Below are 26,667 nucleotides of genomic sequence, written 5' to 3'. Positions count from 1 at the left end.
GACGCTCGTCGTATGTGGCATGGCTTGCAGACGATAACGAATTGCAAAAGGAAACCCAGCCATGAGTTGCCCAGCGATGCAGAACTCCCAAACGAGCTAAATGCCTTTTAGGCTCGCTTCGAGGAATATAAATAACACTGTGCCTTGCATGAAAGCCCCTGTTTTTCCGGATGACTGTGTGATCTCGCTCTCAGTGGCTGGTGTGAGCAAAATGTTTAAACAGGTTAACAATCACAAGGCAGAATACCAGGGCGCGTTCTCAAAGCATGTGCAGACTAGCTGGCAAGTGTCTTCACAGACATTTTCAATCTATCCTTGTCCCAGTCTGTAATCCCAACATGTATCAAACTGACCACCATTGTCTCAGTTCCCAAGAGCTCCAAGGTAACCTGTCTAAATGACTATCACCCTGTAGCACTCACATCTGTAATTATGAAGTGCTTTGAAAGGCTGGTCATGACACACATCAACACCATCATCCCAGACACCCTAGACCCACTCCAATTTGCATACCGCCCCAACAGATCCACAGATGACGCAATCGCAATTGCACTTCACACTGCCCTCTCTCACCTGGACAAGAGGGGAAACAACTATGTGAGAATGCTGTTCATAGACTACAGCTCAGCGATCAACACCATAGTCCTGCCCAAGCTCATCACCAAGCTAGGGACCCTGGGACTGAAACCCTCCCTCTGCATCTGGATCCTGGACTTCCGGATGTGCCGGCTCCAGGTGGTGAGGGTAGGCAACATCACCTCCACCACGCTGACCCTTAACACAGGGGCCCCTCAGGGGTGTGTGCTTAGTCACCTCCTGTACTCCCTGTTCACCCACGACTGTGTAGCCACGCTCAACTCCAACACCCTCATCAAGTTTGTTGACGACACGACAGTGGTAGGCCTGATCACCGACGGCGATGAGTCAGCCTACAGTGAGGAGGTCAGAGACTTAGCAGTGTGGTGCCAGGACAACAACCTCTCCCTCAATGTCAGTAAGACCAAGGAGCTGGTCGTGGACTATAGGAGAAAGAGGGGAGAGTATGCCCCAATCCACATCAACAGGGCTGTCTTAGAACAGGTTGAGAGCTTAAAGTTCCTTGGCATTCACATCACTCTGTACCTAACATGGTCCACACACACCTGCACACCCGCCTTTTCCCCCTCAGGAGGCTGAAAAGATTTCGCATGGGCCCTCGGATCCTCAAAAAGTTATACAGCTGACACCATCGACTAGCTGCATCACCGCTTGGTATGGCAAATGCACCACCTTTGACTGCAAAGCGCTACAGCGGTTGGTGCGGACAGCCCAGTATATCAGTGGGGTAGAGCTCCCTGCCATCCAGGACCGCTATATCAGGCGGTGTCATAGGAAGGCACGAAAAATTGCCAAAGACTCCAGCCTCCCAAGCCATAGACTGTTCACTCTGCTAATCGGCACTCGGACCAACAGGCTCTTAGACAGCTTCTACCCCCAAGCCATAAGACTGCTAAATAGCCAGACTGCTAAAAAGTCAATTAATGGTACCCAAACTATCTGCACTGACTCTATCTTGCACTGACCCTACGCACACTCACTAGACTATATATACAAACCATATACACACTCACTCACACACACTACATTGACATTCCCACACAAAACCCACACACATTCACATACGCTACATACAGTGCCTTCCAAAAGTATTCATCCCCCTTGGCGTTTTTCTTATTTTGTTGCATTACAACCTGTAATTTAAATTAAATTTTATTTGGATTTCATGTAATGGACATACACAAAATAGTCCAAATTGGTGAAGTGAGGTGAAAAACATAACTTGTTTCACAAAATTCTAAAAAATAAATAACGGAAAAGTGGTGCATGCATATGTATTCACCCCCTTTGCTATGAAGCCCCTACATCAGAAGTCACATAATTAGTTAAAGAAAGTCCACCTGGGTGCAATCTAAGTGTCACATGATATGTCACATGATCTCAGTATATATACACCTGTTCTGAAAGGCCCAAGAGTTTGCAACACCACTAAGCAAGGGGCACCACCAAGCAAGCGGCACCATGAAGACCAAGGAGCTCTCCAAACAGGTCAGGGACAAAGTTGTGGCGAAGTACAGATCAGGGTTGGGTTATTAAAAAATATCAGAAACTTTGAACATCACACGGAGCACCATTAAATCCATTATTAATAAATGGAAAGAATATGGCACCAAAACAAACCTGCCAAGAGAGGGCTGCCCACCAAAACTCACGGAACAGGCAAGGAGGGCATTAATCAGAGAGGCAACAAAGAGACCAAAGATAACCCTGAAGGAGCTGCAAAGCTCCACAGCGGAGATTGGAGTATCTGTCCATAGGACCACTTTAAGCCGTACACTCCACAGAGCTGGGCTTTATGGAAGAGTGGCCAGAAAAAAAGCCATTGCTTAAAGAAAAAAATAAGCAAACATGTTTGGTGTTCGCCAAAAGGCATGTGGGAGACTCCCCAAACATATGGAAGAAGGTACTCTGGTCAGATGAGACTAAAATTGAGCTTTTGGCCATCAAGGAAAACGCTATGTCTGGCACAAACCCAAAACCTCTCATCACCCCGAGAACACAGTGAAGCATGGTGGTGGCAGCATCATGCTGTGGGGATGTTTTTCATCGGCAGGGACTGGGAAACTGGTCAGAATTGAAGGAATGATGGATGGCGCTAAATACAGGGAAATTCTTGAGGGAAACCTGATTCAGTCTTCCAGAGATTTGAGACTGGGACGGAGGTTCACCTTCCAGCAGGACAATGACCCTAAGCATACTGCTAAAGCAACACTTGAGTGGTTTAAGGGGAAACATTTAAATGTCTTGGAATGGCCTAGTCAAAGCCCAGACCTCAATCCAATTGAGAATCTGTGGTATGACTTAAAGATTGTTGTACACCAGCGGAACCCATCCAACTTGAAGGAGCTGGAGCAGTTTTGTCTTGAAGAATGGGCAAAAATCCCAGTGGCTAGATGTGCCAAGCTTATAGAGACATACCCCAAGAGACTTGCAGCTGTAATTGCTGCAAAAGGTGGCTCTACAAAGTATTGACTTTGGGGGGTGAATAGTTATGCACGCTCAAGTTTTCTGTTTTTTTGTCTTATTTCTTGTTTGTTTCACAAGAAAAAATATTTTGCATCTTCAAAGTGGTAGGCATGTTGTGTAAATCAAATGATACAAACCCCCCAAAAAAATCAATTTTAATTCCAGGTTGTAAGGCAACAAAATAGGAAAAATGCCAAGGGGGTGAATACTTTAGCAAGCCAATGTACGGACACACACAACACACACACGCAGGCCGACACAACACAAACACACATACATACACGTTACACACACACGCACACTCACACACACTTTTACACGCATCAGTTGCTGCTACTTCTCTGTTCTTTATTTTACTCTTATTATTATCTATCCTGATGTACATATCTACCTCAAATACCTTGTACCTCTGCACATTAATCTGGTACTGGTACTCCCTGTATATAGCTCCATTCTTGTGTTACTATTTTAAACTCTGCATTGTTGGGAAGGGCTCGTAAGCAAGCATTTCATGGCGTCCCGAGTTGCACAGCGGTCTAATCCCGGGCTGTGTTGCGGCCAAGAGACCCATGAGGCGCACAATTGGCCCAGCGTCGTCCGGGTTGTGGGAGGGTTTGGCTGGCCGGGATATCCTTGTCCCATCGCGCTCTAGCGACTCCTTGTGGCGGTCCGGGCGCATGCACGCTGACTTTGGTTGCCAGTTGTACGATGTTTCCTGGTTAAGCGGGCAGTGTGTCAAGAAGCAATGCGGCTTGGCAGGGTCGTGTTTCGGAGGACACATGGCTCTCGACCTTCGCCTCTCCCGAGTCCTTACGGGAGTTGCAGCGATGGGACAAGACTGTAACTACCAATTGGATAACACGAAATTGGGGAGAACAAAGGGGTCAAAATTACCAAAACTAAACAATGAAATAAACAATAGCAAGCATTTCATGGGAAAGTCTAGACCAGTTGTATTCGGCGCATGTGACAAATACAATTTGATTTGATTTGAAATATCTGTGTAACATTTCATGTTTGCATCTATGCATAGATCAATGCATAGTTTACAAACATGACACACACACGCAAACAGGCCCTATGTACTGGGCAGTATTTATCACAGCGGAGACACCAGAACAGATAGAGGAACTGTGAGGAGGAACAGGGGAAAACGAGAGAACAAGCAAGGGGGAGTGATATGGATTGGAGCCAGAGAGAGAGAGAGAGGGGATGAGAGTGAGAGACAGGCAGAACCACAGAGGTAGAAACAGAGCGCAAGAAATCCGGTGAGAGAAAGCGAGAGAGAGTGTGGGATATATACATTGACAGGCTACAGAGAGCTGAGATTGCATGCAGCAGGCAGCAGTAGCAGCAACATTAGCATCCTCATACTGATCATCCAGGATCCAGGCAGGCGTGCTCTTATCTGTCCCCGAGGAAGGAGCATGGCAGCCCAGCCTGTGGAGGAATGACAACAGGGCTGGGGCTGGAGTTGGGGCTGGAGCTTGGGGACTGAGGCATGAGAAGCAGGGGAGAGGAGCAGCATGTGGCCACCCAGCTCACACTGGCCAGGCAGCTTCAGCACCAACGCCGGCAGATAGACTAGGCTAGAGGAGAGACAGGCAGCTGCTGAGATTATGCACCCGTTGGAGAGCTCATGTGGACAGCGTAGCAGCAGCATTAATGGTAGTTGGAGCATTACATGTAGCAGTAGCTTTTTACCTAGCAGTAGCAGTAGCAGTAGCAGTAGCAGTAGCAGTAGCACTAGCTGTTGCTGTAGCGTTAGGGATAGCCTTAACAACAAAGGTATTGGCAGTCACACCAAAGGTAGCCCTAACAAAGGTAGCTTTCACAGCAAAGGTAGCCATAGCTGTAGAGGTATTTGTTGCGATAGCAGTCCAGGTATCTGTAGGGATATGTAACAGTGGCCCAGGAAACTGAATGACAAGTGTGGCTGATGAAGGCCACCTGGATTCGGCTGCTGAAACGATCCAAGGGAGGTCGCGTCAAGAGCTCCGATGACTGTGTAAGCCGACTATTCAAACATGCTTGCTTATCTCGTGTGTGTATATGTGTGCACGTGTGTGTGCGCGTGAATGTATGTGTGTGTGTGTGTGTGTACTGAATGTACATCATCGCATGTACCTGTGCGTGCCTGTATAGGGGTCAGGGGTATTGTAATGCTGCGTTAGTGATGATGAGGGGTAGTGGGTTGTCTGTCATCACTGTCAGAGTCCTCATCATGTCATCACCTCTCTCAAACCCATTGTGCTGTAACTCTCTGGGTCAGACCCATGCATTACTCTGGACATAATGGAAGATGGATTGAACAATGTCAGTTACATGAGGAGACAAGGATACGTGAGTTAGGTTGGTGTGGTTGTGTGTTATACTGTAGCCAGTCCGTGCGTGTGTGTGCGCGCGCGCGCAGGGTTGGTGAGTAACTGATTACTCAATAATCAGTTACATTACCAGCAAGTATACAGATACTTTTGAAAAACGAGATTACTTCTTGGATTACTTTTACAGAAAGGATGTTTAAAAAAATTAATAAAGGACACCTTTCTGTTTTCTCAATGGCATTAAATTCAGCATTGAAAAAAAGGCGCAATTTTAAGATTGTTCAGCCTGAACGAGTCATTGACCACTATGATGACACACCACACGTGTTTGATGGAACTTTTTTGGCATCTTCTAAGGGGAAAGTAATCCATAAGTAACTGAGAGTAATCATATTATGTTAATCTAAAAGTTACATTACTGATTACAATTGGAAAGTAACCTACACAACCATGTGCGTTCGCGCATGAGTGCGGGCGTGTGTGCATGGGTGGGTGGGTAGGTGGGTGTGTGGATGGGTGGGTGCGTGCGTGCTTACGTGCGCGATTATGTTTGCATGTGTGTGCATAGCTACTGTGATGTTAAGGTGGGGGTACTAAAAGTATTTTTAGGTAGGCTTTAACGAACGAGGTAAGACACCGATATCCAAAGCATTAAGCAAAATGCATAAAACATAAGCAGTGTTTCAGATAAAGAGTAGAGAGTTATTTATAGATGGTGTCTCAGGTACAATGTAGGAGAAGAGACATGCATAGTTAATGAGCAGTGTCTCATCTACAGATGTAGGATCTTAATTTGAGCCAGTTTGATACAGCAGTAAAATAATCCTGCAGCAACAGGAAATGTCAATTATTATGTGGATTATAATTCATGGAGATTTTTTTTAGGGGTTGATACATTTTACGTTACGGCAAATCAAGTCTGACATTGTTACTGGGCAGGAAAATTAGGTTTCTGTAGGTTTGTTGTCTTCCATGATGTGAGCTCTCTCTCTCTCACTCTCTCTCTCTCTCTTGCTCTTGAGAGAGAGAGAGAGAGAGAGAAGAGAGAGAGAGAGAGAGAGAGAGAGAGAGAGAGAGAGAGAGCTCACATCATGGAAGACAACAAACCTACAGATATAGTGCACTACAGTTAGATGTAGCCTGAGGCTATGTGAGATAGTGGGTGTCCTGCTGCTTTCTGAGAAGCAGGGTAGTGTCCATTTGAAACACACCCAATTAGCTATTGTGATTTCTTTCTGCCTCTCCTCCCTCTGGGTGTGAGTATTGTGTGAGTTTTAGACGTGTGTGCCTGTTCACTAAGTTCACTAACTAGGCTCTGATGCTCTCCGAAGATTCATTGTACCTCTGTGGTTGAGTGTGGTCATTACTTTATTTGTGGCCTCAGTGTTTAAAAAAAAAAAAATTGTATTTGACAGAACCCCTCTGTCTTCACACACCATCTCCAAAAATATGACTTCTGCTTGAGTTTCAGTGAGACACTGCTGGACAAGGCAGTAATGTCCATTGCAAACTAGTTTACCAGCAATTGTCTTCAAATCTGGACCTTTCAACTGTGATGCCTCACTTACAGCAGGGGCATGGTGTATAGATACTGTGATGCCTCACTGACAGCAGGGGCATGGTGTATAGATACTGTGACAGTGAGTGTTGGTGTGTCTGATGAGTGTGAGTCTGAAGAGTAAGTCTGTTGTGTGATGTTGAGGTCTGATGAATAAGTCTGTTGTTCGATGTTGAGGTCTGAAGAGTAAGTCTGTTGTGTGATGTTGAGGTCTGATGAATAAGTCTGTTGTTCGATGTTGAGGTCTGAAGAGTAAGTCTGTTGTGTGATGTTGAGGTCTGATGAATAAGTCTGTTGTTTGATGTCGAGGTTTGATAAGTAAGTCTGTTGTTTGATATTGAGGTCTGAAGAGTAAGTCTGTTGTATGATGTTGGGGTCTGAAGAGTAAGCCTGTTGTGTGATGTTGAGGTCTGAAGAGTAAGTCTGTTGTTTGATGTTAAGGTTTGATAAGTATTTACATTTACATTTTAGGCATTTAGCAGACGCTCTTATCCAGAGCGACTTACAGTTAGTGAGTGCATACATTTTCATACTGGCCCCCCGTGGGAAACAAATCCACATATAAGTAAGTCTGTTGTTTGATGTTGGGGTCTGAAGAGTAAGCCTGTTGTGTGATGTTGAGGTCTGAAGAGTAAGTCTGTCATGTATCTATCATTAATGTGTGTTTCCCTCTACTCTGCAGGGTTCGGCGGACTCCTACACCAGCCGTCCATCAGACTCCGATGTGTCCCTGGAGGAGGACAAGGAGGCAGCGCGACGAGAGGCAGAGCGGCAGGCTCAGGCACAGCTGGAGAAGGCCAAGGTACTATCCTCACATCAGTCCCCTATCCTGTATCCTGTTTTGGTAGTCAGACTCTCAGGCTAGGGGACAGGGACCTCTGGCTCTAGTATTACCCTTCGACTACATCCCAAATGGCACCATATTCCCTATGTAGTGCACTACTTTTGGGTGTCTGCATGGGTGAATATAGGTTGTGCACTAAGGAATAGTGTGCTATCTGGGACGCAGGCATTATATGTACTGATGATGTTTGTGGCAGAAGGGGATAAATCATGTGTGTTCCACAACATGCTGTCTCAGCACAATGGCTCTGTCTCTCCTCATAGGGAACAATCAGTCCATTCTACATAGGGTTGCAACATTTCAGTAACTTTACCAAATTCAGGATTTGTGGAAAACCTGTGAATGTTGGGAATGTTAATGGTATTTTGCAACCCTTGTACAGCAACAACATCAACTGTATGTATATTTTGTTGAACGTCTATGTTTTATAGGGAACTATGTAAGAGGCATTAATACTATGGTGGAAACGACCATCGTGTTAGAGACACAGAAATACAGTACTTGGATCCAAACAGCTGTCACATAGATTCCCTGGAGAATCTACTTTGACAGAAAAACACCCTCAAAGAACTATGAAGGTTAACCGGCTGCATATAAACACTTCTTGTCCTCAGAAGCTATCTCCATCCTGAAGCATCCTAGCCTGCGTTCCAAATTGCAACCTATTCCCTATTTCGTGCACTTGACCATACCCCAATAGGACACATAGGCACAGCAAGTGTTTTCTGTAAATAACATATTACCGGTGCGCTAGGCAGGTGCTTATGAATTACTGCCTCATAAACCATTACAGCCAATGAGGCTGCACTTCCCCTGACCGAGTCTACTCTCTCTCTCTCTCTCTGGCGAGAGGCCAGATCATTAAGCAGCTATTTTTACAGCTGGTCTATCATGTAAAATGGCTGGGGTAATCCATACCAGGTTATCTGCTAGCAACTTATCTTTGTAATTAGTGAGCGAGAAGGGGCTCTCTCTAGGCTAGCTGCTGGCCTGACTGCCTCTTTACAGGTGGACTGACCAGGGCTATGTCACAAATTGCACCCTATACCCATATATAGTGCACTATGGGCCCTGGTCAAAAGTAGTTCACTATATAGGGAACAGGGTGCCATTTGAGACACAGCCCATAAATGAAATTAGACTCGCTGCGAGGAAGCAGGCTGGTTACAGAGTGGATACCTAGAACACAGCACCGAGATGACATTCATCTAATGAGGAAGCTCAGTGGTAGACACGCTGAATACCCAATGACAGATCATTAGAATCAACCTTGAGCAGGCGCCCTCATAGGGATTCATGCACCGAGATCTCAGAAACAACACAATACTGTGCACAGCCCCAGAATGCTTGTTAAATAGTCTGGAAATTCAAAGTGCACACAAAACACAACGTATAGGGTATAAAAGATTCCGCAAACCAAATATTTGCGGCTTTATAATAATATGAGGGGCAGATTAGACGTATTCCTTTTCGTTGAGAACATTTCCTCGCAATGCCTGTTGCATTAGGGAGGTCTGGTGTGTTTGTGTGTGTATTTGTTTGTTTGTTTGTATTTAATCGTAGCCCAGATCTGGGCAGTGTACGCGAGGCGAGCCAGAGTTAAATGCAGAGGGCCTGTGTCCTCCTGAGGCCAATGGTTTCTCACATCACTAGGCCCTCAAAGGCCCTTGAGCCCCTCTGTCTGACTACACAGCTCTAATCAGCTCTACAGGCTGTTCCCAAAACACACTCTGACAGCAAACCAACACTGTCTGTCTGCCCTCCTCCCCTCCATCACCTCAGAGCAATACCAAGGAGTCAGTGATACACTGGAGTTAGCAAAACAGAGAAAAACACAGAGGGAGAGAGAGAGAGCGAGAGAGAGGGAGAGCAACATATATAGAGTGAAAGAGAGAGTGACAGAGGGAGAGAGAAAATAATTGAGTGTGAAAGAGAGAGGGCTCTGGTTAAAAGTACTGCACTATAAGGAATGGGGTTCCATTTCAGACACAAACTCAGATTCAAACCAAGGCGGACCTCTCGTTTCCTCTGTAAAAATACCCCCAACAATCAATCAATGTCACCCAATTACGTACGAAATGAATGTAAAATATTCAATTGTCTGGACTTCAGAGAACTGTCCTCATTATCTATTGCATTATGCATAGGCAGTGCTGAAATTGCCATATGGCTCTGCTCATTTATGAAACAAAAATTGATGAATGTTAAGGGGACCTTACCTCGGCACATTTGACGGGCTCCTACTTCACAGCTAGCACATTGTGCCCGCACTTCTCGCAATAAGGATTTACACTTGACTTCAGAACAATTCGAAACGTTTGCTCAAGGTGAAACGATAAATCTTGATTTATGGTGCGAGATCCACCGTTGCATGCTAATGCAATGACGGTGCCAGATTACAAGTTACAAGGCAGGCACAGCAACACGCAGGGCAGGTATCTAATAACACTGTCAATACGGGCACATAGAAGGCTTCAGGTTATTAGCCAATAAAATATGCATAGAATGGAGTGATGTTGACAGAGAGAGAGAGAGACAAGGAAGAGAGAGAGAGAGAAAGAGAGAGAGAGGTCTCTGTGGTGTTAATTGGCCGTCAACCACAGCGCAGACTGCCAGGGTTCCCAGTTAAAGATCTGGCTCCCCTTAGACCTGTTATCTCGCTTTCTCTTTTCCATCGGTCCTTTATCTTTATTCCTTACTCTTTATCCATTCTTTCTCTTTCCCTTCTTATTTTTCCCATCCCCCTCACTCGCTCTTCTCCAACCCCTCATTCTCTCACCGGACTTCCCTCCCGCTATCCCAGGGTTGCCCAACCCTGTTCCTGGAGAGCTACCCTCCTGTAGTTCACTCCAACCCTGTTCCTGGAGAGCTACCCTCCTGTCGTTCACTCCAACCCTGTTCCTGGAGAGCTACCCTCCTGTCGTTCACTCCAACCCTGTTCCTGGAGAGCTACCCTCCTGTCGTTCACTCCAACCCTGTTCCTGGAGAGCTACCCTCCTGTCATTCACTCCAACCCTATTCCTGGAGAGCTACCCTCCTGTAGTTCACTCCAACCCCAGGTGTTACTAACCTGATTCATCTTATCAACCTGCTAATTATTAGAATCAGGTGTGCTAGATTAGGGTTGGAGCAAAAACCTACAGGACGGTAGCTCTCCAGGAACAGGGTCCTGCTCTATCCTATTCTCTCCCTCTCCCCTCCCTCTCCCCTCCCTCTCCCCTCCCTCTCGCTCAGCAACCTTCTTTCTCTTCCCCTCCCTTCCTTTCTTGCGTAAAGGAGAGGAGAGGAACAGGGGGATGGAGAGGAGATGAAGAGAGGAACAGGGGGATGGACAGGAGAGGAGAACAACACGGTGCCACAGCACCTGTCACACGTGATATTTTGAGGTGCTATACGAGGTTGGGAGAGTGTGTACACAGATGCACACAGGTCTGTGAAATAGCATTAAAGGAAAGATTCACACACTTTGAATGTTATATTGTTTTTGTGCATCTCTGAACGATGTTCTATCGATTTCCGGGGTCATTTCATGTTTTCATTTGTATCTGAGCTATTGCTGTTCAAGCGGGCAGAAATACAGCTGGTATGATGAGTTTTGCATCATATGGTGGGGCTAGCATGGGCTACTGATGTCACAGACCATGTCATTTATCCCGGAATGGCTAGAGAGAGAGAAGCAGTGGAGCATGAGGGAGGTAGTCCCAGTTCCCCAGACCACACAGGCACACACTACCTGGCTGCTTTCTAAATGGTACTCCATTCCATTTTATAGTGCACTACTTTCACCAGGGCCCTCAAGGCTCTGGTCAAAAGTAGTGCACTATTTAGGGAATAGGGTGCCATTTGGGAAAAAACACAAAACTGGCCAATCAGTCTAATGGTGCTCATTAATGGTAGACGGTCTCATCATGGACGTCACCAGGACCTGGCTTTCGGGGCTTTATCCCCTAATGATTCTGGGTCAGCCCCGAATCTTTTGCGCTGCTGCAATGGTGTAAAAAAATATGTAGTTACTGAATGCTCCACTTAGTTCATAGAGCTGTAGTTAAGTGAAACTCCCGAAGTCATCCAACCGTTATAATCAGGGGTAAGGTGCGACGCTCCGCCACTTCTCAGACATGATTCATTAGTATTCTTCATAACAAACCGAATATAATAGCATGATAATGTCAGGCTACTGTTATACCAAAAACACCATGTCATTTATTATGACAATTTAGGATGATTGTGCTGAAATGTAGATTTTTTTTCTCATGCTGTGGTTGTGTTTATCTCCATCTGCTCTACAATTCAATTAGTTAGGCCGGTTAGCCACCCTTACATCATTCAAGAAGATCGAAATGCATATTCCATTAAGCTGATTGGGATCAAATGGTTGGCATGCATGCAGCATGGACCTTTCACCTTTAAAACGTGAATAATTATCATTCACGATTGACAGTGATGATGGCCTAATTTATAATAAGGTAGGCCTAATTTGGTGTTTTAGGATTTTAAAAATATAACATTTTCCTTTAGCCACTTACAGTATGTGTAGGCAATCATGCAATTTGGATGATGCATTGTATGTATATTCTAAAATGATTTTATACAATAGGCTTCATGTCGGTACCAACTTTCATTCAGAAATGATGACTTTGTAATAATACAAAAATGGTGCTCCGGTAGGCTACCTAAAATAATAGATATATATTTGGATATTTGGTTATAATTAGGCTGGGAAATGTTAGCTAAGTTGAGGTAAGTACTGATGATCTTTAGTCTAGAAATTAAAGCAATGCAGATCTCCTCTTCATACACACATTATACCTATAGCCTGATGAGCTTCCCTGGTGTTTTCCTGAACTTTCCTATACTTTTCTGATGCGTTTCAGTCACTTAGCCTACTGATGCGAATATACATTTGTAAACTTTTCCCATAGGCTATTCAAGTCATTTGACATTTTTATTGTTTAAAAAGCTCATAAGGCCCTACATTGTTTCATTAACAATAGAGCTGAAACCACTATTGGCTTCATTGACTTACTGAATTTATTCTCGTAATTGTAAGCTAGGCTACTTGTTGATAGGTTATTTTAAATATTATTGTAACAGTAGGCCTACCTACACAATAACCTCATATGGTTTTACTGACCACAATCGATTGAATGAATAATAAGAAGTGTTGATTAATTTATTTGGCCTCGGAACGTAGAAGAAAACATAGCGCTTCAGGAAGGGGTGCTGGAAGTGCTGCAGATTAAATTTACATTTTAGTCATTTAGCAGACACTCTTATCCAGAGCGACTTACAGTTAGTGAGTGCATACATTTTCATACTGGCCCCCCATGGGAAATGAACCCACAATCCTGGCGTTGCAGATAAATTGAAATACATTTGCCAAATTACATAATTACTACTTTTTCTATAAAAAATCATTGTCATTGACAATACTACACCAGCATAATTTAGCCACAGAGGATCAATAGCTTATTATAAAAAATGGCTGTAGATTGTGTTTTGTCACATTATGAGCACTTAGGCCTACTCTACAGTCGGGAATCCCGCAATTGCAAAAATCTCTGAAGCTGGAGACTCTTATCTCCCTCACTAACTTTAAGCATCAGTTGTCAGAGCACCTTACCGATCACTGCACCTGTACACAGCCCATCTGAAATTAGCCCACCCAACTACCTCATCCCTATATTATTATTTATTTTGCTCATTTGCACCCCAGTATCTCTATTTGCACATAATCTCTTGCACATCTATCATTCCAGTGTTAATACTAATTGTAATTATTTTGCACTATGGCCTATTTATTGCCTTACCTCCATAACTTGCTACATTTGCACGTTTTGTTTTACCCCATATGTAACTCTGTGTTGTTGTTTTTATCGCACTACTTCGCTTTATCTTGGCCAGGTCGCAGTTGTAAATGAGAACTTGTTCTCAACTGGCTTACCTGGTTAAATAAAGGTGAAATAAAAAAATGAAAAAAAATTGGGCATCCCGCGCTGCAAATATAAAACAGCTGATTGTTGAGTTGTGGCTGTCAATGAACAGCAGGCAGCAGCTAGAAGGTATTTCGTAATATTTCAAAATACAAAGGCGGGAAAAATCTGTTTGAATAGGAGAGTGCCACTGGAAAGTTCGCGGGCTATAATTTTCCTGCTGTAGCAAACTGGCTCAAATTAAGATCCGACATCTGTACACACTATGCAGGCCCCAATTATTAGCCAATTAATTATCATTCTATGCAAAATATTAATAATTGACAGTTGCACTGTCCTAAAGATTGACCAGCCCATCTGGAATTTGCCCAAACTGCCCTATGGCCAGTCAGTTTTTGCTTTAAAGTTCCTTTGGCGTTTGCATAGCATTTTTCAAGGTTTTACATTGGGTTTATGCTGTATGTATGTCTTTCTTGCTAGTGGTAGGCTAAGCCAGACATTTTCCACTCCAGCTTCCCGTCGCTCTCTCTCTCATCTACAGGTAAACATTTAGCAAAGGGCCAGTGGAGATTAATGTGGGTTGTATCATTGTGCATTTAACTTGGCTCTCCGTCGGCCGCCAGTGGCCGAGGGGCTTGTCACGCTTTCACAGGCAGAGGAAATGTAATCCGGATAGGGCCATGTCTATGTCACCAACTGTCGCTACCGCTGCCACAGCCAGACTTAGCACAGATTACTATACTGTCCAATAACATTTTATGTAATTCTCGAAATGAGTTATAAAAAATGATATTCTTTAAGGCCACAATCAGGTTACGATTTAGAGTCTGTGGATTTTTTCCCCGTCTCTTTTCTGTTGTCAGTGACCTATTTTTTAAGTCTTTATGTTCTAAGTTCATTTTTGCAGAAAGTCTAATGCCTTACTACGGTGGGGGGGATTTGCACGACATGTTGCTCCCTCCTGTCTCGTCGAAAGTTTTGGAGGGGAATTTGACCACATTGCATTCTCTTCCATTGGATCGATCTTTCTGTGTCATAAAGCGGTTATGTCAGGCCCTATTCAGATGGACTGGCACTGCATCCCAAATCACACTCTATTCCCTATACTTTTTACTTTTGGCCCTATGAGACCTGATCAAAAACAGTGCACCAACTAGGGAATAGGATGCCATTTGGGATACACCCTGGATGGCTGTCCCAGAGGGAAAAAGTCATACATGATTTCATGTTGGGACACCTTGATCCAGTCACTTTAAGATTCTATTTACCGACCATTTGCACAAGTGCAGTTGGCTCATTGTTAGTCAGAAGGAAACACAAGACAAAAACAAAGCTTAGTTATGAAACTGTCTAATCACTACAAGGTTCTAATCCTAGTTGATGTTTTTGCTCATACAGTATGTCGCTTATGTCACTAAGTCATGTTGCGTTGCTTTTCTCCAATTGAATGTCATCCAGGCTGTGTCGCCTATAGCAGGGTGATAGAGGGGACAGACAATGTCTACATCCCAAATGGAACTCTATTCCATATCTAGTGTACTACTTTTGACCAGACTGTCCTATAAGCCCATAGGGACTCTCGTTAATAGTAGCACACTATATAGGGAATAGGGTGTCATTTGGGACGCAGCCAGCTCATTGATAAAGAAAGAAGTGGTGTGGGTGAGTCCCAACCTGCCTGCCAGGCAGCATCTCTGACTGCAGTTATTTTTACACCTCACACAATGGGGGAGAAAATAGCCCCGCAAATAGCACCACTCTCTCCTCAGCTATAAAAGACATCATGCAGAATTAAATTCAGGGAACGAACGCTGCTGTCTCCTGATTCCATGGAGCTCAGCTTTGTCTCCTGACGAAGACTTCTGTGAAGTGGAAACGTTGTGTACTGTATTTGAGTGCAGGAATAAAGCACTGCGGATCAGCAAAATTCATTGTACAGTCCTCTCATTCCTACAGTGTATATCTCAGTGTCATTTTTTTGTCCAGCACTGGTATTCTCAAGTTTAGGATGTGCATATCACCCTTCTTTTCTTCATGCACAGCTTTTTATACCCTAAACAAATGCTACATGTCACAAATCCGGGTTAGAACTCCGGTCTCAGAAGTGTAGAGCTGGGGGTACTACCCCTTAGCCACAGAGGAGATGTTGTAGGACCCAAATAAAACACCCAAGGCAATACTCCAGGCAAGTAGATTTAATGTTCCAAAACAGGAGGCAAAACAAAACAACTCCACGAGGGGAGAAAAAACAAACTAAAGATAACTTCAAAAACTTACTAGGACTGACACGGTGAGACAAAGCAGGAGACACACAGTCAGGACGCAATAACCAAGTGAGAAACAAGGGGAAAACACACAGCTAAAATACACAAGGGGGAAAACAAGGCACAGGTGACCTGGATAAGCTAATTAGGACACATGAGGAAGAACTAAGGCAAAGGGGAACACAGCTGACCTCTAGAGGCCAGGAGACAAACAGGGGAAGCAGGAAGCTGACAGGACCCCCTCCTCTAGGAACGACTCCTGACGTTCCTTCCAGAACACCCTGGCCCCAGGGTGCGAAAATCTCGGATCAACCCTGGGTCCAGGATGTCCCTGGCTGGAACCCAGGAGCGCTCCTCTGGCCCGTAGCCCTCCCAGTCCACCAGATACTGCAGAGAGTTCTGGACCCTCCGGGGAGTCCAGTATCCGGCGGACTGTGTAGGCTGGCTGGCCGTCTATGATCCTGGGAGGTGGCGGGGGTCTGTGTGGGGGGCAAAAGGAGAAGACAAGACAGGTTTAAGGAGTGAAACATGGAAAGTGGGGTTAACTCTAAGGGAGCGAGGCAGAACTAAACGATACGAAACAGGGTTAACCTTTCTAGCAATGCGGAAAGGGCCGATGTATCTCTGGGAAAGCTTCTTGGATTCGACCCGGAGGGGCAAGTTCTTAGTGGCCAACCAAACTCTCTGTCCAGCTCGGAAACTAGGGCCGTCCGGCGGTGGCGATTAGCCTGACTTTGGTATCTCTGGGAGGTCCGAAGGAGGGTACACCTGGCCTTCTTCCAGGTCCGCCTACAGCGTTGGACAAAGCGCTGGGCCGAGGGAACACCAACTTGCGCCTCTTCCTCTGGAAATAATGGAGGGTTGTAACCGAACTGGCATTCGAAGGGGGACAATCCGGTGGCTGAGGACTGGAGGGTGTTGTGGGCATATTCAGCCCAAATGATATAGGTGGCCCAAGACGTGGGATTACTGGCCGCCATACACCGCAGGGTGGTCTCCAGATCCTGATTAATCCGTTCCGTTTGGCCATTAGACTATGGATGGAATCCTGACGATAGGCTGGCTGTGGCCCCAATAAGCCTGCAGAAGGCCCCCCAAAACCGGGACGAGAATTGGGGACCTCGGTCAGAGACCACGTCCAGGGGAATGCCAAATATCCGGAAGACATGGTTCATGAGGAGCTCAGCAGTCTCCTTAGCCGAGGGCAGCTTGGGCAGGGGAATAAACCGGGCAGCCTTAGAGAAACGGTCTACCACCACAAGGATGACGGTGTTGCCCTGGGATAGAGGAAGTCCCGTAACAAAGTCCAGAGAAAGGTGTGACCATGGCCTTCGAGGAACAGGTAAGGGATGGAGCAGTCCCTGGGGTCGCTGGCGTGTCGACTTTCCCTGGTTGCACACAGGGCAGGCCTCAACATAGACCTGCACGTCCTTCTTGATGGACGGCCACCAAAACCGCCGTCGGAGGAACTCCAGTGTGCGAGCACTGCCAGGATGGCATGTCAAGGGCGACTCATGACCCCACTGCAAGACGCGGGCCCGAACCGAGAGAGGAACGTACAGGCGACCGGCAGGACCACCGCCTGGATCGGGCTCATGGGCAAGAGCTTCTCGTACCCCTCTTTCTAGTTCCCACTGAAGAGGTGCGACGATCCTAGACCTCGGAATAATCGATGCCAAGGGCTTCTCTTGTACCTCGGGAGAATAGACTCGAGACAGAGCATCCGGCTTGACGTTCTTGGTGCCAGGTCGGTAAGTCAGGAGGAACTGGAATCGATTAAAGAAAAGGGACCATCGTGCTTGCCGAGGGTTCATCCGCTTAGCCTGTTGGAGATATTCCAGGTTCTTGTGGTCTGTGAGAACCTGGAAAGGGTGCTGAGCCCCTCAAGCCAATGGCGCCACTCTTCCAAGGCCAGTTTCCGCAAGCAACTCTAGATCCCCCACGTGGTAGTTGCGCTCGGCCTCCGACAGGCGGCGAGACATGAAGGCACAAGGGTGTAATCTCCCATCCGCACCCCTCTGTGACAGGACGGCTCCCACCCCCACCTCTGAGGCGTCCACCTCCACCACGAAAGGTCTCTCTGGGTCAGGGGTCACCAGAATCGGAGCAGAAGTGAAGCGGCGCTTGAGATCCTCGAAGGCCCCTGCTGCTTCCGGACCCCAGTGAATCTTGGTCCCTCCTCCCTTGGTAAGCGTCGTCAAGGGGGCTACCACCGAGCTGAAATTCTTGATGAACTTCCGATAGAAGTTAGAAAAGCCAATGAACCGTTGAACCTCCTTGACCGTGGCAGGTGTGGGCCAATCGTGGACCGCCTTGACCTTCTTGGGATCCATCTCTAGGTGCCCGGGAGTGACAATAAACCCGAGAAACTGAGTCTGAGAAACATGAAATTCACACTTCTCAGGCTTAACGTAGAGGTGATTGTCAAGGAGCCTCTGGAGAACCCGGCTAACATGCCCCTCATGTTCCTTCAGTGACCTCGAGAAGATGAGGATATCGTCCAGGTACACGAAGACGAACAGATTAAGCATATCCCGGAGAACATCATTAATCAGGGCTTGGAATACTGCGGGGGCATTGGTGAGCCCGAACGGCATCACCCGATATTCATAGTGTCCCGTGGGCGTGTTGAACGCCGTCTTCCATTCGTCTCCTGGCCGGATCCGCACGAGATGGTAAGCATTGCGGAGATCCAGCTTAGTAAAAATGGAAGCCCCTTGAAGCAGCTCAAAAGCAGTGGCCATGAGAGGAAGAGGGTATCGATTCCGAACCGTGATCTTGTTGAGTCCCCGGTAATCAATACAAGGCCTCAGACCCCCGTCTTTCTTTTCAACAAAAAAGAAGCCCGCCCCAGCCGGGGAAGTAGAGGCATAGATGAGGCCGGCTGCCAAGGACTCCTTAATGTAGGTGTCCATAGCTGCGTTGCTCGGGGAGGACAAGGAAAAGATCCGACCTCTAGGAGGGCAGCACCCAGGGAGTAGATCAATGGCACAGTCATAAGTGCGATGAGGCGGCAAGGCAGTAGCCCGGGCCTTGCTGAACACTGCCTTGAACCGATGGTAAACACTGGGGACTCGGGAGACGTCAACAGACTCTTGAAACTGGGTACTAGGGGCTGAGGAACTCTGAAGCATGCAGGTGAGTTGGCAAGTGGGACCCCAGCTAAGAATGGTGCCAGTAGGCCAGTCGATCTGGGGATTATGTCTGCATAGCCAAGGGTGACCCAGGATAATAGGATACTCGGAAGAGTCAATGAGATAGAAGGTCTCCTCCTGCTGGTGTTGAGAGATGGTAAGTCGCAGGGACTGAGTCGCCTCAGTAACTTTTCCTGGTTCCAGAGGTCTGCCATCTAAGGCTGTAACTGCCTGGGGTTGAGGAAGTAGTTGGGTAGGGATCTTAAGTTCCCTTAGCCAAGGTTACATCCATAAAATCACCTGCGGCACCGGAATCGATCATAGCCTGGACCCGATGCTGGTGGCCCTCCCAGGACAGAGTGGCTGGAATAGCTAGGACCGCGTTAGTAGGAGGAGCTCTAATTTTCCCCCATCACAACCCTCCTGTAGCTGGGCGGGGACAGGCGTTTCCGAAAGCTCGGGGCAAGTGGAGCGGAAGTGGCCGGCAACCCCGCAGTAGAGGCACCGACGCTCCCTCATGCGACGTTCCCTTTCGTTGGAAGAAAGCCTGGAACGGCCTAACTGCATGCTCTCCGGGGAATCCTGGGGCAGTTCAGGAGCCGGGCAGCTCTGAATGACGGAGTCCAAACAGGAGAAACAGAGCTGCTCAGAGGAACTTGGGACTGAGACACCTGACGGCGAGCCGTTCTCCGCTCTCTTAGACGATTGTCCAGGCGGATGGCCAAGGCTATGAGGGACTCGAGATCTTCAGCTGGTTCACGGGTGGCTAACTCATCTTGAAGGGGCTCAGATAACCCTCCCTGAAAGCAGACCCTCAGCGCTTCATCATTCCATCCGCTCCTTGCTGCTATGGTTCGAACTCAATGGCAAAATCTGCCGTGCTACGGAGGCCCTGACGGAGAGACAGTAGGCGCTGGAAGCCTCCCGCCCACTGACAGGATGATCAAACACCCGCTTGAACTCTTCTACAAATGCAGCGTGGGAGTCACAACAGGCTTCCTGGGACTGCCACACCGCAGAGGCCCAGGCGAGCGCCTTGTCTGAAAGAAGGGTAATGAGGTAGGCAATCTTGGAACGGTCTGTGGGAAAACTTGAGGGTTGGAGCTCGAAGGTGAGGGAGCATTGGGTGAGAAACCCTGGCAAGAGCTTGGATCCCCAGAAAAGGGCTTGGGAGGTGGTAGTCGGGGCTCCGCCAACCGAGAAGGCCTGTCGTCACTGGGAGGTGACCGGGGAAGGGGGAGGACCAAGGAGGCGTTCAAAGAGCTGGTGAAGGGAACTCATCATTTCGGCCAGGAGTTGAGAATGTCTAGCCATCAGCTCCTCTTGTCGGCTGAGAACGGCTTCATGGCGCTGGAAAGAAGCCTCATGTCGAATGATCACCGCCAACAGGTCCTGGGAACTGAGTGTTTCTGGGTCCATGATTGACTTGGTTATTCTGTCACAAATCCGGGTTAGAACTCCGGTCTCAGAAGTGTAGAGCTGGGGGTACTACCCCTTAGCCACAGAGGAGATGTTGTAGGACCCAAATAAAACACCCAAGGCAATACTCCAGGCAAGTAGATTTAATGTTCCAAAACAGGAGGCAAAACAAAACAACTCCACGAGGGGAGAAAAACAAACTAAAGATAACTTCAAAACTTACTAGGACTGACACGGTGAGACAAAGCAGGAGACACACAGTCAGGGACGCAATAACCAAGTGAGAAACAAGGGGAAAACACACAGCTAAAATACACAAGGGGGAAACAAGGCACAGGTGACCTGGATAAGCTAATTAGGACACATGAGGAAGAACTAAGGCAAAGGGGAACACAGCTGACCTCTAGAGGCCAGGAGACAAACAGGGGAAGCAGGACGCTGACACTACAGACTACAGAGAAACTTGACATTATCATTATGGATGTGACAAATTAAAAATATGTTTTTCCGTTAAAACGATAAGAAAAATGTATAAAATTCCATGTGAATTCACAATGCAGCTGCGCTGCTGCCAGCAACAGTTTGGGTCTCACAGTGTGTCCCTTTCAGATGGTTAAGCATTGCAGCTGTACTACCATTACTCTACCTCAATTCCACCTCACAAAGTTAGCATTTCCTTCTCATTTAACTTCTCAAAGTATTGCCATACAAGATTTCGCTGCTGTTGCTTGCCTTTCTCTGACATTTTTACAACTGTTAATGACGATGACATAGTGGTAGAGAGTCAACTCCAAAATAATTAATTCCTCGACTCCTTGCACGTCGACTTCCGGTGTTGACTCCCGTTTCTAAATGTTAAGATTGGATTCCGCTAGGAATCGACTCCTAAGATTCTGTATTTTTGGAACTGAGGAGACTGATTAGTTGTCGTACTTTCGAGAACACAAACACTTGCATCTTTCATAGCGAACTAGCGAGGGACAGAGAGAGAGGGGAGGGGCACAGTATAGGCAGGTCGGACACCAGGCAGACAGTCAGAACCGTGCACTAGGCCTATCTGTATCTCGCAATTTCTTGGCTTGCAATGTCTCGGCAACTTCAATTAATAGGCTAGGTTATTGAGATGAGCGAGATGCAACACTTCGCTCTCACACGGTCACACACAGTATCTGTACATGTGCACAGGTTCGCTTCAAGCTGTTTACAGCTTGGGAGCTAGGGCACCAAAACAGCAGAGAAGTTGAGCCTCGCGCTTCAACGCTCTTAGTTGTTGAGGAAAATCGACCCACTATTGCCCACTTATTGACCCACTAACATCGTTTTTCGGTTGGGATTTTTCTTAAAGTTAAGGATCCCAATTTTGTTTAATCATTTGAATGTTTAAACGTTCACACCCCTAATTATCATGTCTTGTGTAACCGAAACGTTTAATCTCTCCGTTTTCTTTCTTTGGCAGACTAAACCAGTTGCGTTTGCTGTCCGCACCAATGTCAACTACTGTTCCACCAATGATGATGGAGTCCCCGTGCCGGGCATGGCCATCTCCTTTGAGGCTAAAGACTTCCTCCACGTCAAAGAGGTCAGGGGTCACAGTAATATCACATGATGATGAGGTGGAGAAGGGGAAGAATGATGATGATGATGATTATGATGATGATGGCAATAACAATGATGATGATGATGAGGAGGAGGAAGGTGAGGTTAAAAATAATTATGATAAAGGTGGTGATGATAATGATAACAGTGATGATGATGAGCAGACGGAAAAGTCTGATTTATTAACCCCTCACGTCTGTCCCCTTGTTGTAGAAATTTAATAATGACTGGTGGATAGGGCGTCTGGTGAAGGAAGGCTGTGAAATCGGTTTTATCCCCAGTCCTGTGAAGATCGAGAACACTCGGGTACAACACGAGCAGAGAGCCAAACAGGGCAAGTTCCACTCCAGGTAGCTACCAGCCCCCTCGCTCATTGCAATCACCACGGAAACTAACATGCACCTCACCCAATCATGATGCTGCCATTGAGCCGACACTGGACAGGGCTCGACATTAACGGTTGTCCGCTTGCCCGGGTCAAGTAAAAGTTATTGCCAGACAAGCAGATTATAGAGTAGGTTGTCCGAATGGACTAGCTAAGTAATATTACGCAAAAATCAAAATGTCAAACAATTAGGCTACTCCGATCAGAATTGTATCAAAGTGTCTTTTCGGATGCGATGTGTTACGCACTTACCTCCCAATCTCTGCAGAGCGCATTGGTGTATACTTATTGTAGGCCTGCACTGACAGATCTGACACCGGCACTCGTGTAGGCTATAACAGCAAATGGCTGACACACAGTTAATCTACACAAAAGTATGTGGACACCCCTTCAAATGAGTGGATTTGTCTATTCCAGCCACATCCGTTGCTGACAGGTGTATAAAATCGAGAACACAGCCTTGCAATCTCCATAGACAACATTGGTAATAGAATGGCCTGTACTGAAGAGCTCAGTGACTTTCAACGTGGCACCGTCATAGGATGCCACCTTTCCAACAAGTCAGTTAGTCAAATTTCTGCCCTGCTAGAGCTACCCCGGTCAACTGCAAGTGCTGTTATTGTGAAGTGGAAACGTCTAGGAGCAACAACGGCTAAGCTGCGAAGTGGTAGGCCACACAAGCTCACAGAACGGGACCGCCGAGTGCTGAAGCGCGTAGCGTGTAAGAATCTTCTGTCCTCAGTTGTAACACTCACTACTGAGCTCCAAACTGCCTCTGGAAGCAAAGTCAGCACAATAACTGTTTGTCGGGTTTCCATGGCCGAGCAGCACACACAAGCCTAAGATCACCATGCACAATGCAAAGCGTCGGCTGGAGTAGTGTAAAGCTCACCACCATTGGACTCTGGAGCAGTGGAAACGCGTTCTCTGGAGTGATGAATCATGCTTCACAATCTGGCAGTCCGACAGGCGAATCTGGGTTTGGCGGATGCCAGGAGAACGCTGCCTGCAGCAATGCATAGTGCCAACTGTAAAGTTTGGTGGAGGAGGAATAATGGTCTGGGGCTGTTTTTCATGGTTTGGGCTAGGCCCCTTAACGCGACAGCATACAATCACATTCTAGATAATTCTGTGCTTCCAACTTTGTGGCAACAGTTTGGGGAAGGCCCTTTCCTGTTTCAGCATGACAATGCCCCTTGCACAAAGTGAGGTCCATACAGAAATGGTTTGTCGAGATCGGTGTGGAAGAACTTGACTGGCCTGCACAGGGACCTCAACCCCATCAAAAACCTTTGGGATTAATTGGAACGCCGACTGCGAGCCAGGCCTAATCGCCCAACATCAGTGCCCAACCTCACTAATGCTCTTGTGGCTGAAATGAAGCAAGTTCCCGCAGCAATGTTCCAACATCTAGTGGAACGCCTTCCCAGAAGAGTGGAGGCTGTTATAGCAGCAAACTCCATATTAATGGCCATGATTTTGGAATGAGATGTTCGAGGAACGGTTGTCCACATACTTTTGGCCATGTAGTGTAGGTGTGCAGTTAATGAAACCAATGCTGCATACTCCGGTTGTAAAACAGTCTCTCAAGCGCTCAAAAGTAGCCTAACTCCTATGCTGTCAATATCTCCCTGGCCTGAACACTGAATATTTTAGCCTTACAAATAGATAAACATCTTAGTTAGCTACATCGCCCACCTTAGCTATTTGATCCCTGGTTCATTCATTGAGTGATGGAATTATTTTATAAAGACGTAAAAGTATTTGGTGATAATTGTAATGTTACAGGGTGGCCAACCATCCTCCAGGAGTCCAGGAGAGCTACTGGGTGTGTAGGCTTTTGCTCCAGCCCTGCATGAACACACCACATTGTACAAAAAGATCTGCTGCTCAACAGGACCTTGATAAGCTAACTCTGGTGTTTGAGCAAGGTTGGGTCAAGAGCCTGCACTCCCAGTAGCTCTCCAGATGACGGACCACATGTGTTTTATACAGTAGTCTATCAGTGCAGTATTTTACTTTGTGGGCAGTTGGGCTCAAGGACACAACGACAGGAGATATAATACATGGAATCGGAGACCAGCAGCCTTCCATTGTCAATACCAGTGATAATAATGAATGTATATTGTGAAGTGGTTCCTTGTATCATACAACACCATTTTCAGTCACATTTTTGGGGACAAGTAAAAAATCTGTCCTATTTGTCCGAAAGACAAGTGGCTAAAAAAGTTAATGTCAAGCGCTGCTTGAGATATCCGACACTATCAACTAGCAACACCTCAAATATGCTGATATGAATGACATACTGATATGAAGTATTTATCTTTGCAGTAAATCAGGAGCAAACTCCTCTACCAGTTTAGGTGAAGTGGTTCCTAACTCGCGGAAATCCACCCCCCCTTCCTCTGGTGAGTAAAGGAGGCCCTTGGAGCAGGGTTTGAGAGCAGGGTTTTGACAGTTGTCGACATGTTTTTCGCTAACACAAACTTCCATCAACCTCTAAGAGGGCTTGAGTATAAAGGCTGATAAAACTAGAACACAATATTTATTAGTAAGGTCATTATTTTGACCTTACTGCTGGCTTGTCTTTAGTACACTTCAGGAAATTTGACCAATCAGTTAGTAAGTCAACAGGATGTAGGCCCATAGTAAAAATGTTAGAATGGTATTTTTGTATTACTGTGGCCTTAAATGTTTGCTTAACTTATGTGCTATTGGTTACTGTCAGTGCTCTTTTTCTGTATAGTCAAACCATAGTTTGACTATAGTTGGCTGTGGTTTGTATAGTTTGTATATGTGCTGGAATAACCTGTGTATCTGTTCAGTGTTAGGTATTCATTGTTACCCCTGTAGCCTTCTGTGTATTGCCTCTGTGTGACGGTGGCCTTGTGTGTCTGTGTGCATAGCCGTTGACATAGACGCCACAGGCTTAGATCCCGAGGACAATGAGCTTCCAGTCCACCTTCGCTCCCCTAAAGTCAGTCAGCCAAACACTGTCATGTCACCCACCCTAGCCAAAGACAAACGAATGCCCTTCTTTAAGAAGGTAAATGTGGCACTACGCCGGTATTCACTCTCTACCTGTATCTCCTCTCCTCTGTCCGTCCGTCCACACGGCCACCCATGACAACTGCCTGACTGTGGCTGCTCAGCATCACTCATCCGTTCGTCTGTCCGTTCTGTTTATCCTACGTGTCTTACTGCCAGAGTCCGTGTCTCTTCCCTGCGCTGGGCGTTTGAGCCATTAGCATGCATGTTGCCTGTTTCTTAACGCTCTTTCTCTCTCCTCTTCCATCTGGGCTGTAGCTAAGCAGAAGCAGAAGTCGGTAAGTGAAGTTAGCATGCAGCACACACCAAATCCCCAGCAGGGCCTTGGGGGTCTGGGGGATGTGATTCTGTGATTTCTCTGCAGTGGTTGTTTTTTTGACTCCCCTCTCACCCACTGTTGTCGCTGTGGTCTTTGTGTTTGTGTGTGTACGTGCGTGCGTGATGCAGATTTAGTGGGAACTCAGCGTATCCAACTCTTAAACCAGAAGAGTATATCTACAGTAACAGCTATTGACGTCCTCTTGTTGGTTTGGTTGTGTTTATCACACAGGAACAAGAATCAAGTGTGACCTCTACTAGAACAAATACAACAACTATTATTGTGTTGTTCTTATTATGAAACGTAAATCTATTCTTATGTAAAGCACTGCTATATTAATACACCATTCCAAAGGAGTTAGGACCATCCCGTAAGGGCTTCCTTGGCACATGATGGGATGTTAGTGTGTGTGTAATGTGTGTGATGTGTGTGATGTGTGTGATGTGTGTGATGTGTGTAATGTGTGTGATGTAGCCCTACCTTATACACATAACACAACACAGAGTTCTCAGTCATTGTGTGCACGCCATGTCTTGACTTGGAGCAAAACTTGGCAAACCCCAAAATCCTCTCAAAAAAATTATCTTTCTTAAAACCATTTTTTTAAACAATAATCAGCATACAAAATGATGCAGAGGTACAATCTAATGTCCTTTCTAAGACCATACAACTACAACAACTATGGCAACAATAGCCACCATTTTTAATAATCTAGCAGCATGCATTTTTTTTGGTAACAATAGCCCTGTAGCCTGGGCCAGGAAAATATGGCCTAAATTA

The 26,667-nt window shown here is 46.4% G+C and overlaps 1 protein-coding gene across 11 annotated transcripts in view; it reads left to right on the top strand.

The window, feature by feature from the left end:
* LOC121550009 (voltage-dependent L-type calcium channel subunit beta-2-like) overlaps window positions 1–26,667 on the top strand; it is a 144,054-nt gene that overhangs the window by 96,909 nt on the left and 20,478 nt on the right. For 6 of the 11 annotated variants that reach the window (XM_045210550.1, XM_045210549.1, XM_045210555.1 and 3 more), the window contains 5 exons: window positions 7,628–7,747; window positions 21,996–22,118; window positions 22,349–22,485; window positions 24,852–24,928; window positions 25,427–25,566. In XM_045210550.1, coding sequence (XP_045066485.1) covers window positions 7,628–7,747; window positions 21,996–22,118; window positions 22,349–22,485; window positions 24,852–24,928; window positions 25,427–25,566 — 597 coding nt within the window. Of the gene's footprint in view, window positions 1–4,212; window positions 5,072–7,627; window positions 7,748–21,995; window positions 22,119–22,348; window positions 22,486–24,851; window positions 24,929–25,426; window positions 25,567–25,826; window positions 25,847–26,667 lie in introns of those variants that run through there. The other 5 variants (XM_045210554.1, XM_045210553.1, XM_045210552.1 and 2 more) reach the window with 4 other exon arrangements.

Source organism: Coregonus clupeaformis, chromosome 34 (assembly GCF_020615455.1).
Source record: "Coregonus clupeaformis isolate EN_2021a chromosome 34, ASM2061545v1, whole genome shotgun sequence".
NCBI classification, from domain to species: Eukaryota; Metazoa; Chordata; class Actinopteri; order Salmoniformes; family Salmonidae; genus Coregonus; species Coregonus clupeaformis.
This window is presented reverse-complemented; position numbering and strand designations above follow the sequence as displayed.